The sequence below is a fragment of the Diabrotica undecimpunctata genome, chromosome 2 (genome assembly GCF_040954645.1).
Source record: "Diabrotica undecimpunctata isolate CICGRU chromosome 2, icDiaUnde3, whole genome shotgun sequence".
In the NCBI taxonomy this organism is placed as follows: domain Eukaryota; kingdom Metazoa; phylum Arthropoda; class Insecta; order Coleoptera; family Chrysomelidae; genus Diabrotica; species Diabrotica undecimpunctata.
In genome coordinates, this window is record NC_092804.1 from 125,208,312 (window position 1) to 125,223,619 (window position 15,308).

Sequence of the window (15,308 nt, forward strand, 5' to 3'; positions counted from 1 at the left end):
TAGTGTTTGTGGTTGCGTACCTATTTTCATGTATTTTGTTTTATTGGTGTTTAATATTAAACCCATTTTTGTAGCCGCTTCCTTTAATGCTACGTACGCCTCTCGTGCTGCATTTTCCGTTCTCCCAACAATATTGATATCATCAGCATATGCTAAAATTTGCACAGATTTGTTATATATTGAACCGGTAGTTGTGATTTGTGCCGTACGTATTACTTTTTCCAGAGCTAGATTGAATAGTATACAGGAGAGTGGGTCTCCCTGACGTAGCCCGTTATTTGTTTTAAAAGATTTAGAGAGTTTCCCCTTTATTCGTACTTTGCATTCAACTTTTTCAAGGGTTAGTTTGGTTAAACTTACCAACTGATTTGGTACTCCTAGGTCTATCATTGCTCTAAACAATTCTCTTCTATTTACAGAGTCGTAGGCTGCCTTGTAGTCTATAAATATGTGGTGCGTGTCTACATCGTATTCCAGTGTTTTCTCTAGAATTTGTCTTAGGGTTGAAATCTGATGAATTGTTGATTTACCACCTCTGAAACCAGCCTGGTATTGTCCTATTATTCGCTCTGCATATGGTGCCATACGATGGCATAGTATATTGGAGAATATTTTATACGCTGCATTTAGGAACGTAATTCCTCGATGGTTAGAGCATTCAAAGAAATTTTTTTCCTTTTTGTGTATGGTGCAAAGTATTCCAATATTCCAATCATTGGGAAGGGACTTCTGTATCCATATTTTTTTTATAAGCTGCTGTAACGCTATTATGATATCGTGGCCACCTTCTTTATATAATTCCGCTGGGAGATTATCTATTCCGGGTGATTTGTTTCTGGCTAGTTTGTTTACAGCGTCTTTAACTTCCAGGATCGTTGGTGGATCCTCCTTCCTCTCGTCTGCTCCGCTTACCTCGCAGCTTTCGTCTTCCGGGTTTTCTTCTTCCTCTATATTAAGTATCTGGTTAAAATATTCCGTCCATCGGTTTAGTACGTCTGTTCTTGTTGTTAAGAGATCGCCATTTAAACTTCTACATTGATTTGTGTTTGCCTTAAATTCTTTTCTGTTGATGTTAACTTTCTTATAGAATGTTCTGAATTCTTTCTCTCTGTTTTAATGAATATTGTACTTCTAAACAAAACCTTCAGTGGTCGGTAAAAGGTACGGTTACCTTACACAGTAACCAGTATACATACAACCAGTAAGTAGATCTACGACCTATACGCAACAAATGACAAAAAAACATAAATTTGCATAATTCAGTCCCACATTTTCAGTTTCCTGACTATTAATAGTAATTATTATCTTATACAATATATACCTACAGGCAACAACCACTGTCAAGTTATATACTGATAGTACTAGCATACAAATAGAGCGGAAGGTTAGACAAGGAGACCCCAAGGAGGAAAAATAGATGAAGAATGATATAGTCATAACAGCTGAGGATTTAGGAATGGTAAGAGAGATTATATAAAACCTGGTTGTCGCTACAGGAAATATAGGTTTAAATATAAATATCTCGAAAACAAAAATAATTTCAAATTTAGTACCCAACCAGAACATCAGTATTGGTGGGCAAGAAGTAGAACTCGTAGATAACTATAAATACCTAGGACATAAAGTTATGATTAGCAGGAATAATCAGACCCATGAACTGAAGAGAAGAATCGGTCTTGGGTGGGCAACATATGGAAAACTGAGAGAAAATTTTGAAAGTGTGCTACCCACACGCCTAAAGAGAAAAGTATTTGATCAATGCATACTCCCAGTGTTTACATACGTTGCAAAAACACTTACTTAAATAAAAGCCTCGGCTACTAAACTCAGAGTTACACAGAAAAGAATGGAGCGATTCATGTTAGGAAAAACTCTGCGAGACAAAATAAATCACAAAAAGGTCAGGAGAACAACTAAGGTGACTGACGTCATCGAAAGGATAGCTAAACTAAAATGCAGATGAGCAGGACACATAGGTTTAATGACGGATGGGCAATGGACAAAGAGGAATAGAGACCAAGAGAAGACAAGAGAAACGTAGGGCGACCACCTACACGATGAGCTGACGATTTAAAACGAAAAAATAAAAACTGGATGAGAATGGCGCAAGATAGAAGGGGTTGCTAACACAAGAAAAAGGCTTATGTTCAGCAGTGGACTTTTGAGGCTATATGATGATAAATAATAATTATTAATTAATTCAGTACTAAACAAAATGAGTAATTGCAACTAAAACTTCTTTATTATTGGTATAATTATTAAGAGTTGTAAACAAATTAATTTCTCTATATTGTATCGTATTTACTGTTATAGTAGTAGACAAAGTAGTATTTAACTTTCGGTAATGGTCATAACCCAATTGATAAATCTGCGTGAGTTATGATCTACATTAACGTTCGTAAAATAATATACTATTACATGCTATTATTTATAAAAAAATCTTTAAAGCAATATTGTTTTTTTTTCAAAAAGGTGTTTTGCCATTCTAAACGATTAATTAATCGACGAAATGGACAACCCCTTCTGATAATGTATGTCATTTTTATGGAAGCAGATTGCTCGTGACTGACCCCAGAGATAGTAACTTTGCGTTCCCCAATAGGATGCCCCTCTATGTTTTTAAATGGGGAGTTTTTCAAAAACAAACACCGCAGTAATGAAAAACCAATAAATTTTGTAATTTACGTATACAATATTTGAGTTTACATTAGCATTTGATAGTTACTAAAATTTTTCCTAATTTATATTTTATTATTAAAATAATTTCTCTGCCTTCTTTTTATTTTTGTAATAAAATTCCAGTTTATGACAAAAAATAAGAGAGAAACTGGAGTGAAAACGTTGTTATTCACTTTAGCGATATTTTTCTCATTTGAATCCATTTAAATAGAAATCGCAGTGAGCTTTCGCAAACAGGAAGAAATTCAAGGAAAAGATGATAATTTATGCAGAGATTATTGTTTTTCCAATATGAAGTTTTACTGTTTGTTTTGTAAGGCACACTGCCGGGAGAAGATATGGGAATTTTATTATTCAAAAACGTGGCAGATCATAAATTAAAACATTTAGGAATTATTTGTGAAATACGTTAATTTTTCGATAAACATATTTATATGGTAGGAATTGTTTGTACAAGTCGTATTTTGCAGTCGTATGGAGGTTTTATTATCAGTAGAAAATGCATTAGCTTTGCAGATTTTACTAGAATCTACTTAAAATATTAAACTGGTTGATGTAATATACAGAAATATGTCAGTATTAATTTATTTAGATAGCCAACTAAGGGATGTAAGGTATAGTGATGCACAACGTATAGCCTCTTCTATTTAAATGTTAACCTCACCTGCTTGTGTGATGAATGTGATGATCTTGATTCTGAGTATACGGTGAATCCTGATAGATAACAAACGAGGCTCTGACGTCCGAGTGATTATCGGCATCAACGATCCAACCCATTATTGACCAACGGCTTCGGGCAAATGAGTTAATAAGTGACAGGGCACTCTTTTGTCCTGGGGTTGGACTCCTAAGGCGAAAAAATCAACAAATCGTCACCGGCATAAGAATGCAGAAGCAAATAAGAACCACTAGGTACATTAAAGATTCATAAAATCACTGTGTAAGTGACACATCAATTGCAAACCATTACTAATCATGGAGAGCGGACGTCAATGTTCGACAGGAGAGAGAAAACATATTTATGCCACGAGTCTTCGCAGGCCGTGAAAAAAATCTCGTAAAGATATCCTAGAAAGAAGAAAATGTAATTTGAGAACATGCGCATGGAATGTAAGAAGTCTATTTGCTGCTGGTAAACTTGTAAATGCAATTCAAGAAATCAAAAGAATGAAAATATATCTACTGGGAATCAGCGAGTTGGAATAACTAGAGTTAAGGACATGTAAAAAGGATAGTAGTATGTTATGTTTTTCCGGTTACAGCACAGAAGACACGCATCACAAAAATGGCGCAGGTATATAAGTAACATCAAAACTAAGGAAATATGTAACTAACGTCGTAATAGACTCGACTAGAATAATATTACATACTCAACCATTCAAAACGAATATACTTTAAATATATGCCCCGACTAGTGACTGCAGATAGGAAATATGACGATAAAGTCGAAAAGCTCTAGATGAAATCCTAGACAACTTACAGGTGTTTAATAAACATGACATTTTATATAATATAGGCGACTTCAGTGCAAAAATTGGGGAAGCTTGATGAGGTCAAACTGTAGGTCTTTGTGATCTTGGACAACTTAGTAATAAAGGACAAAGATTTATGAATTTTGTAATGATAACGACATGGGTATTGCTAATACCTGGTACAATCTACACAAGCGACGACCAAACACAGGGAAAGCTCCATTTAATGATGGCAGTAGCCTTGGGTCTTTAAGAAACTAAATGGATTAAATACTTCTAAGTGAGTCTTCCGAAATGCCGTCAAAAAGGTCACTTAATTTTAGGGAGCAGATATTGAATCGGATCACCAACCCCTTGTAGCAGATATTAAATAAGTTTAAAACGACGAACACCAAAAGCCAATATAATTAATTTTGATGATATAAGCATAGAAGATAACATTAAAAAGGTATTTTAATGGCAATGTCGTTCATATAATTACCTCCATGGTAGTGCCATTGTCCGGTTGGGCCGATGCTAACGCGACAACATTAGCGCCCATATAATAGAGTCTTTAGAGTCCAAAATTCACATCTGTGTGTTAGTATTGTGAATATTAAGTAGTCAATTAACCTCATTTTTAGAGTTTGTGAAATGTTAGAGACCTTATATATTTGTAACATCTTTCCTACGGTTACTTTTGCTAGGTTACATCTACGTTTTGATTTATTCCTTTGGTAACTCTCTATTTGTGATCAGTGATCCCAAATAAAAGTATGAGCTCACCATTTATATGGTGAACTTTGAAATCTATTTAGCTTTCCTAGAATTCGACTTAACAAGACATTTTGTTTATCCTATTTTTTTTTTAACTATATAATCTATAAGTGAGAGCTCTAGCTATATTGTTTGACAATTTTATTGGAATGATACTTTAGGCTGTAGTGCCCTTTAAGTAAATATATATGCAGTTATCGAAAAAGTAGACTACCATCCAAGTAGAATCTTATATACTAAAACGCTAAGCCCTTTTCTTGTCCGCCACTTTACTCAAAAACCATATTAGATAATTAAAACATTTTTTCAGAATATTATTAGTATTACGTATGAGATTGTCAAGATATACTTTTGGTACAAAAATTCACTTCTGGTTTTGAGATGACCGGAAGTTAAAATTTACTTTAAGTTTTAGACCCCACAATGTATATATGGATCGAAAGGTCTCATCGAGGCGAATCTAAATATGTACTTCCAGTTGCGATCCGACACCGGAAGTGACCCGAAACGCGCATAAAACGTCAAGATAGAGCAAATCTGACACCGGATTCGTAATCAGCATGCAAAATTAACTGCTAAATGATATCCATGTCGACATTTCATGAACTAAAAATTGCATTCCGGTTTTGAGATCGACTTCCGGTTTCGTTTTTATTAGTCAAATCAATAGAGAATTCAACGTAGAGTTCAAAAATGTAAGTTCACGAAATTATCATCTATAGTTTTTGAGTTATTGATAAAAATATTTTTACTTCCAGTCATTGTATATCTTGTATATTTTTCTCGTAAAATAGAAATTTCATTTAAAAAACTCGATGTCGAGTTGGTCGGCTAGTACTAGCTAAGGAAGAATTGGATTCCGGTAATCTTGTAAAATATTTATTAATTTCGGAAGGCTTTTATATAATTTTAAAAAAGATAACTAGGCAGGAATGGTTGGATAAATATGGTCATTCCAAAAAACTCTATTATAAAAGCATTTAGTCAAAAATCCCTACTAAACCACCTAATTGCAAAATGTAAAACAAGATGCAATTAAATTTATCTGTAGAATTAGATTTAATCATTCGCTAGCATCTTCACATTTATTTAAATTAAAAGTTATAAATTCTCAAAACTGTGAGTGTGGAGAATATGGCCACTAGAACATATGATATCAAAATGTATTAAAAATAAAATAAAGATCAATATTTTTATGGTAGCAATTATGAAAATAAAATTTTTGTGTAAATAATAATAGTCTCCCGTTTATGTGTATGTGTTTTTGTGTAAATTCGATCAACATTTATGGGTTAACAGTGTCTAACAGTTTAAAAGTTTATAAGTCGTTATATCAACACTTAAAGACCTTAAGAATAAGAATTTGGAACAATAGTTTATAAAGAACAATTTATACCAAACTTGTACATAAATTGGAAAAGAGAAATAAATAAATAACAAAATATAAAAAAATCATTATAATAAAGAAAATAAATACATAAATAAATATTAAAAAAAAATACAATCACTTACACAATACATAAGTTTGAAGTGAAAATTATTTTTTAAAAAACCTTCTATAATATTGCTGATGTCATTTTTACACAAAGTATATAACACAAAAAAAATATGTTCAAAACATATTTATACATCATTTTACACTAAAATGTTATAAAAATAAAATTGTAGACAATTTAATTTCCTACAAATAATATTAAATATAATTTTCTGTAGGGTTGGCAGTTTACGAGATAGGGCGCGAAAACCATTTGTACCTCTTATTCTAAGATGGCAGCTGTGGAACAAGATCCCGTCCAAGTAGCGTCACAACACTTTAAAAGACTTATTTGCGACTTCTAAGAAATATACGTTATACCCTAAAAAATTAACATTTTAAGCTGTGTAAAATCCATCAGTCCATCACCTTTACCTACATATAAATAACTAATAGCAGCCTCAGTATTTAAATTATAACATACCGTACACCACAAGGTACAGCTTGTCAAATTTAAGCTGATACTTGACACATTTGTCCACTTGCGTAAAAAATTAAGTGAGAACGCATTCGGAGGAAAAGAGATACATAATGCGCTCGGTCTATTCGCCTCGTTGGTACACTCCGTACTACAAGTTTACAGTGAGTGACCTTATTTATTAATGGAACTTCTATGATATGTACACATTGTATGTTATTTTGACTTTTCAATTTTTCCTTCGGAAATTTTTCTCAAAATACAAAATATTTTTGTTACTTGGTAAAAAAATTCTTCTAATAATTATATTTTATTTGACTCATTAATATTGACCATTCAGTCATGTTGAAGCGGAAGTTTTTTCGAACACTTCTATAAATGTCTCGTTCTGTAATTTTATAAGAGGAATATTGGCAGAGATGAAAGCTTTACATTTGCGTTACAGTAAACTGTATAAGAATAACAGAACAGTAGTTCTAAATTTTAGTAAGTCATAAATATTTTAATCTGTTGTTTATTTCTTTACAATAGAATAATACCAGCCCTGTTGGGATGGCTGTCAACATCCGGTATTTAGATACTAAACTGTATAACTTTATTAACTTTCCCGAATATTTTATTTTCGTAAGGAGATTTTGTAGAAATATATCGTATAAAATATATCTCAAATAGTGACTGAGTTGTCAATATGAATAAGTCAGATAAAATAAAATTATTAGAATTTTTTTACCAAGTAACAAAAACAAAATTTGTTTAATTTATTGGTAGATATTTCGTATTATGAGTTAACGATTTCAAAAGTGGAACTCGAAACTTCAAAATACACTTATTTTAAACTAAAATTGTGGCTTATTCCCAATAAAAATAGTAAATTACATTATTATGCCACAAGAAAATAGCCCAAGAATAATTTTTATTTTAAATAAAAACACACACATACACACACAAGCGTACAACCCAGCTCCTACAGAGATATGTGTGTTAACCATTCCTTCATTTCGTCTTTTCTACACCCCACAGTTTTGCACTTGGAGATTGTGGTATGATGCATTGTCTATAACCAATACACTACGGGCTGGTATATTAGGAATAAGTTTTTCATGAATACATTTTTTATAATTATTATAGTTCATTTCGCTATGATAATCTCCAGACTTCGTACCAGATTTAAATGTCAAACATGCGTTTTTTATGAACCCCATTTGGCCGCCGGCGTGAACAATAATTAGCCTTTGCCCTTTGGATAATGGCTTGTGCAAACCTTCGGTGGTATTGTCTCCCCAGTATCTGTCATGGGTATGACAGGAATGAATATGTTTCATCCATGTAAAATATGGGCCGATTTTCTTCCCTATATTGTTTAATATTTCTGAGAAACTTCCTCCGGATCACTTGTATATCGGGTTTTTCCATTAGGATTTTCCTGTTATTCTTTGCTTTCTTCCATCGAAATCCCATATCTCTCATCACTTTTCTCAAAGTTTCATGCAACTCTGTATAAATATTGTCTTCATTAATTTTTTTTGTTATATGTCGCAATGTAGGAACTCGTTTTTCCGTGACATAATAATTTATTATTATACGCCGAAGTAAACCTTTGTCAAAATCGCCCAAGTCTGATTTTGAAGCAGATCTCATTCTTTTGTTGGGCGTCGAAAATGATGTAGAAGCACCTTCTTCTGTATTTTTCATTTCACAAGAGATCCGTTTTATAGTGGCTATACTTACTCCCGTTGTTAAGGAAGCACGCTCTTGATCTTCTTTAAAATCTTTAACATGCGGATTTTGCTATTACCTCCCTCGTTTGTCCAGACAAGACTGCCTTCTAATTTTGAATGAAAGTCCATGTTTATAATTTAAAATACTTAACAATAGTTATTTAAAAAGTCAAATATATTGTAATACGATATTTCTTCAACACACACTAACTTTAAACATAAGTAAAATAAAAAAAACTTTGTCCCAGACTATACAAGTACCTTGCACTTCGAAGGGCCAAGAAATAATAAGGACGAATTGTGTTGTGGTCGAACGCGCATCGTGGGTGGAGCCTTATTTCAAATCGGCCAAGTATCACGTTAAATTTGACAAGCAATAATTTAAAAATGTGTTTGATTTTCAAATTTAAGTTTTTTCTTGAAGTTTTAATTTGTACAACTTATTCTATTCTCAAATACAAATAACTGTCTATAAACATTTGCAAGAACCATAACGTGGCATAGTTGCCAAAAATTATTTTACGCATCAAGTAATCAGTTGGAATTTATGCCGCATATTTTTCAATGACCTCAACGAAAAAGGGTTAAAATCAAGGGTTGTGCCCTAGATTTCTTTCTTTATACCAGAAAATATGTACGGCACGGCAAAAAAAGTAATTTAAATAACGATCCGAAACTACGTGTATGAAGGCCGGACTGTATCAAATTACCGTAAATGGGGTCACAATTTTCCGAAAATCAAAGTCCCTGCTACTGGTATCAATATTTTTGTGGAGCATTAGGTCGTAGGACATTACTTTTGTATTACTTAAGTTATAATTGCCATACAAATAAATTTGACCAAAATGCCCCCCTCTTAAGTGGTAAGTATACCTTACCAGTGTAATCACCTGTACTGATAAAAATTGACGGCATTGTTTCTAAAGTTGTTTTTACATACTGTAGTATTGATTTATATGTGCTTCATGCTGGATAAACTGACCCCTTAAAATGTCCCATGGTAAATATTTGTACACAAGGTAAAATATATCACCTTATTTTCGAGTGTCTTCAAGCATATCGCCCAATTTATTTTGGTTTTTGTTTTTAATTAATTGTAATAATCTGTTTTATTTATTACGCATTTTTGTGAAAACTTTTTACTTGTTTTTTGTTTTAGTCTAAAAATTTACTTACCTATATTGTTCGATCGAAAATCATAGAAATGATTCGTGTGCCGCTGCATCTGACTCAGGTACTTTAACTTCGTCACCGTCAGCTTCGATATATTCGACGCCTTCTTCGTAATCCATGTGACACCTGTTTATGTGATGGTCGGGGTCGCCATACTGACTATGGTAGAATTCTTCGCGCATCATATGATTTAGGCTGCCACACCGACAGTATAAAATAGCCTACAAGAGAAGAAAATTGTCTTAGAAAGCGATAATGTTATGAAATCTAAAAGAGTAACTAGGTGTTAATATACTGTGGAACTAGTTAAACGTATCTAATAACAGCAAAAAATCTCAATGGTAAACTGCATGTCTTAGTTTATAAGAACCAACAGCTCCCTGGTGCAGAGGATGGACCACGCCTTCTGCATTATGTTAATTTTATTCTAAATTCGCAGACAGTCATAACTTATAGTTTTTTGAGGTCGTTGAATACAAATATGATAACGACGATGGTTCTAGAGCCACCTGAAGTCTAGGGCAGACCTCGTCTTCTAGAGTTATGTTATTTTCATTCGGTATTAGTCGAAGGTTATTACTTGGATAATTTGTAAGGTCGCTGAACACGAATATTATGACAGCGATGATCTTCGAGCTTTCTGGTTTCCAGGGTAAACCTAATATTCTGAAGTCCTATATTATTTTCATTACAAATCAGTCAAAAGTCATAACTCGGGGGGTTTTCGAGGTCGATGAAAACGAATATTATGACAGCGATTATCTTCGAGCTATCTAGAGCCCAGTGTGGACCTCGTCTCCTGGAGTTTTATGTTATTTTTATTCGAAATTACTCAAAATTTATTATTCGGGGGTTTTTGGGGTTGCTGATAGCGAATATTACGACAGCGAAGACCGTTAAATATCTGGTGTCCAGCGTGGACCTTATCTCCTAAAGTTTTTTGGTAATTTGTTATTTCCGATTCTTTTTGACGTAAATCTCCAGGAGACGAGGTCCCCACTCTACCATGTAAGTTGTAAACCATCCCGTAATGACTTTCGACTGATTTCAAATAAAAAAACCATAAAACTTCAGGAGACGAGGTCCACCTTAGGCATTAGGTAGCTCGAGGATCATCGTCGTTATCATATTCATGTTTAGTAACCTCGAAAACTCCCCTAGTAATAACTGTCGACTAATTTAGAATAAAATTAACATACTCCGGGAGATTAGGTCTATCCTGAGCATCCGGTAGCTCGAATACAATCGTCATAATATTCAATGACCCCAAAAACTCCTGAGTGCCAAAATTAAACTTATTCCTATTGATATTTTTTGAGTTGCAAATTTCTCATTGTCTGTGTACTTTGGAAATGCATTTGCCTTACTCACAAAATGCAATTTTCATTTTACAGGTTTAGTAATTTTTACTGCTTTATTTCGTCACCTAAATATAAAGTTAACAAAATTCCAATGATATATAACTAACAACTACCTTCATCTAGAGAGACAACAATTTAATAAAAGACAACGCTTAAAGCTCGGGTTTGTTGGGAAAAATATTTCCATGAGATATTTTTTTATATTCAATTTCATGAGATACCCCAAAATAAGATTTAAGAGGTCACCCAGTTAAAAAGTTGTTAAATTTTTTTTAAATAGTTTTTTAAAACAAATTGTAATAATGAATTTTGCGGCCACGACAAATTTTTTTCCAATTTTTTGGACTATTCTGAACAAAATAGGTTTCTTGGGAATTCTCTGTAATCTTAATCGTTTTCAAGTTATAAAAAATTTAAAACCGAAAAAAACATTGTTTTTTAATGGTTAATGACGGGCTTCTGACAGGACAGGCGCTCGGGCTGTGGTGTGTATAAGAGAGGGAAACAAGATCTATGGCACAAATTTTTGCCGCTTTGAATTCTCATTCTACAAATGAGCGCCTGTTCTACCATGCTCGGTTCATTAACAATTCAAAACAATGTTTTAAAATTATAGAAGAAGTCTTGAGCTTGAATTTCTGCGCTTGATAATTTCTAAAATAATATTATTTTCTTGTAGTTTTAAGCCTTGAAAATCGTAACTTTGCTTTATGTTTGCAGTTTTAAATTATAAAGTTTATTATTATAAACTCGAAAACGTAAACTTTAAAGAAAACTTACAACAGATTTTTTTTCATCATAATGATCTAAAAAACCTAAAACAAATAAACCTAATGAACCGCGCATGGCAGAGCGGCCGCTCGTTCCTACAATTAGAATTTAAACCAGCAAAAATTTGTGCCGTAGTTCTCGATATACGCCGCAACCCGAGGGCCTGTCCTATTATGAGCGCTTTATTAACGATTAAAAAAATTTGTTTTAAAATTAAATAAGCTTAAAATACTTACACGAAAATGATAGAACAATATAATACTTTTTTAGTTCTGTTTTCGACAGGGAAAATCGTAGTTTTGCTTTTTTTCCAATTTGAAGTTGTTTTTTACTATCAAGTTTACAGAAAAATACAAAATATCCATTTTATTCAATTGATCCACAAATTCCAAAAAAAAATTATATTGGCCGAAAAAGTTGATTGCTATAATTTGGTTAAAAAAAATATGTAAAAAAATGTAAACAATTTTTTGCCTGGGCGACCTTTTGAAACTTATTATCTCATGAAAGTGATTATGCACAACAATATCATAAGAATATTTTTCCAAATGAACCCGAAATTTTTGACTTGTCTACATCAGGAAAACGGAACTCTGAAATACACTTGAGTGCAAAACAATCGACTCAAAAGCGATATTTGAGATTACACCTTCTGTTTCAATCTAAAAAGTATAAAAATAAAAAGATGTAATGTGCAAACAATAACTTTATTATTTAACTTACAAAAACTGCTATTGCATTATAGGACGCAATATAAAAACAATATGCAATACGAACAGCGTCCTAAATATTCTTTATTGGAACTAACGCAGGACAGAACTAACGCAGTATTTGATATTCCCATCCCTACTACTAATTGCACTTTCCAATCAATTTCGCATGCATCGGATGGCTCTTCTAATAAATTCTTAAGGGATTGCTTTCCATTCATCATTAAGCGTAGCTTTCAATTTAATTATGCTCCTTGGTTCATGATTGTTTATCCCGGTTCCTTCGTTTAAGCTCATCCCAAATATGCTCTATTAGGTTTATGTCCGGAATCAGCGCAGGCCAATTTATTGTAGGTTTACCGATCTTAGTCAGATATGTGGTGGTGACTCGTGCGGTATGGTATCGTGCATTAAAATAAAGGCATCACCAATAAATCCCGCGTATGGACTCATATGTTCCTCCAAAATGTCTCTGATGTAACGATCCGATGTAAAACCCCCTCCAAGTCCTCCACCATGCACGAATACTAACTCGGTTCTCCCATCCATAGAAATCACTCTCCTGGCCTTCTATAGACTCTACGCCTCTTGTCGTTGTCATGTAGGCAGATCCTACTTTCGTCGGAGAATCATACCTGACTCCATTAATAGTCGTCCCAATCCAATGTTCCAAGTAAATTATAATTTCTAGTTTGGGAACCATAGCTGCCCTGTTTGGTGTTAGCTTGGCTGCCTTGATTCTCCTTCTGACTGTCCAAACGCTGGTAACCACACCTCGGACTTCTCTAAGCTCTTCGTTGCGATTAGCATCAGTCAAATGTCAATTTTACAGGGATTTCGATACCAGAAATCGATCATCTCTCTTCGTTCTTATTCGGTATATTAGTATCTTGGTACCGACGATACACTCGGGACATAGCAGACTGGCTTAAATTTAGTCGATTTGCCACGGCTCTTTGGCTCCAGCCTTCTCTCAATAATGGTACTGCTTGAGCTGATTTGACGGATGCGGTATCCATTTAAAATGCAGTTGCTCACGCAAGTTACTGATATATTAGTGGGTTGCTATAAAAATTGATACGTACGATGTTAACCGAACGCGTTAAGTCGGTGCGTGTCGATTTCAATAAGTCAAATTCTGACCCGTATCTACGTGTTGCATTAGTTATTTGTAATTCGTTATCCGATTCACCAAAAAACAAAACATTTTGAAAACTCAATAATGAGGTAATTAAATATTTTTAAAATTACACTTTTTAGATTAAAATAGGAGACGTACTTTCGTAAAAAAATTTTAAGTCGATTATTTTGAACTCAAGTATAGTTTTTGCTCTTATTTTCTTATTGCCAAGACCGACATGGAAAATAATCATTAAGTGTATTGTAGCAAATTTATTTCCGAAGCAGTTAAAGATAAGTTAGGTATAAAATATTGTGTATGAGATATGTCTAACATATGTCGTAACACAATAAAGTTCTTAGTATAAAATTTTCTAAGACGCCCCTGGCCCAAGTATAAATGTTTCCCAGATTCTCTGTTTATTTGTAATGTAAAAAAATCCAGTTTATAACTTCGACTTTAAATATGGTTTTATTTATTGGTACGTGTTAACTTCTATTTTAAAAGCTGAAAGTGATTCAAGGACATTTTGCGATATAGTTATGAAGATGTTTGACGAGATTTCGGGTTCGCTTGCCCCTGCAACTTGATACGCACGCAGGGAAGGGAAACGGTAGGAGCCGGTAAGCCAGTATACAACATCCAGGGTCGTAAGAATTCGAGTTTTTAGGTTGAAAGATTTGGACAAAGGGGACAAACGTCGTTATGTAGTTGGCAGAAGCCGGCAAAATTTGTTGAAAATAGTAAATTTTAGTCTATATAATGTGTCAGTTTAAAAAGAGTAATCACTATTTTTTTAAGTTTCTAAGAGATTTGTGTCGTGTACAACAAATTTGAAATATAACTACGATGGTTCTAGTTTTTTAAGAAGCTGTTTCCAGGGTGTGTCCAATGTGCCGCTAATTTCAACCTCACTGTATTTGTCCCTGGTCGTCGTTCTAGACCATAGTTGCAGTCCTTTTGTTCGTGAGGCAGGGAATGTAAGTCTAGTTTCTATCCCCAGAAGTTTTAGTGCATTTTTAGTGAAACTTAGGTAACTTTTTTCTGTTTAAATTTTAAAGTAAAGATAGACATTTTTTTTAATAATTATAATTGCTCTCGTAACAATTTAAATTGTAATAATTAGTATTGTAAATCTTAGGGCGTGGTCTTAGCTATCATGTTATTTGTTCAGTTTTAAAATTTAATATTAATATATGAGAGCTAGTTTAGTTTTATTTTTTTACACTAGTTTGTTTTGTTTTTAGAGAAAGGTTAACCTCTATGAATAGTTTCATCTAAAAAGATAATTTTTATTATTAATTTATTTCTGCTACAGTTTATAACCCAGTAACAATTTTTTGTAAGTTTTGTAGCATCTCCCACTTGTAAACAGAGTTTGTAAACAGATTGGACATGTAAGTTTTTCTTTGTTATTTTGGTATAAATTTTTGTAACTATCAGTATAGTACTTTTGTGTCATTTATATTTTGTAACTGTTTGTGTTTTAGACAACAATAAATGTTTAATTTATTTCTCTAAACCATTTTGTCTATTTATTTTAGAAACGTCTCCTAATCTCTCTTTTGTGCTTTTTAGGAAAAAAGAGCCCTTTTA

The 15,308-nt window shown here is 33.2% G+C and overlaps 1 protein-coding gene across 4 annotated transcripts in view; it reads right to left on the reverse strand.

Moving 5' to 3' along the window:
- LOC140434852 (5-hydroxytryptamine receptor 1-like) overlaps window positions 1-15,308 on the reverse strand; it is a 1,076,278-nt gene that overhangs the window by 134,120 nt on the left and 926,850 nt on the right. For all 4 annotated transcript variants that reach the window (XM_072523427.1, XM_072523426.1, XM_072523428.1 and 1 more), the window contains one exon: window positions 9,754-9,971. In XM_072523427.1, the coding sequence (XP_072379528.1) occupies window positions 9,774-9,971 (198 nt within the window). In that variant the 3' untranslated portion in view covers window positions 9,754-9,773. The remainder of the gene's footprint in view (window positions 1-9,753; window positions 9,972-15,308) is intronic.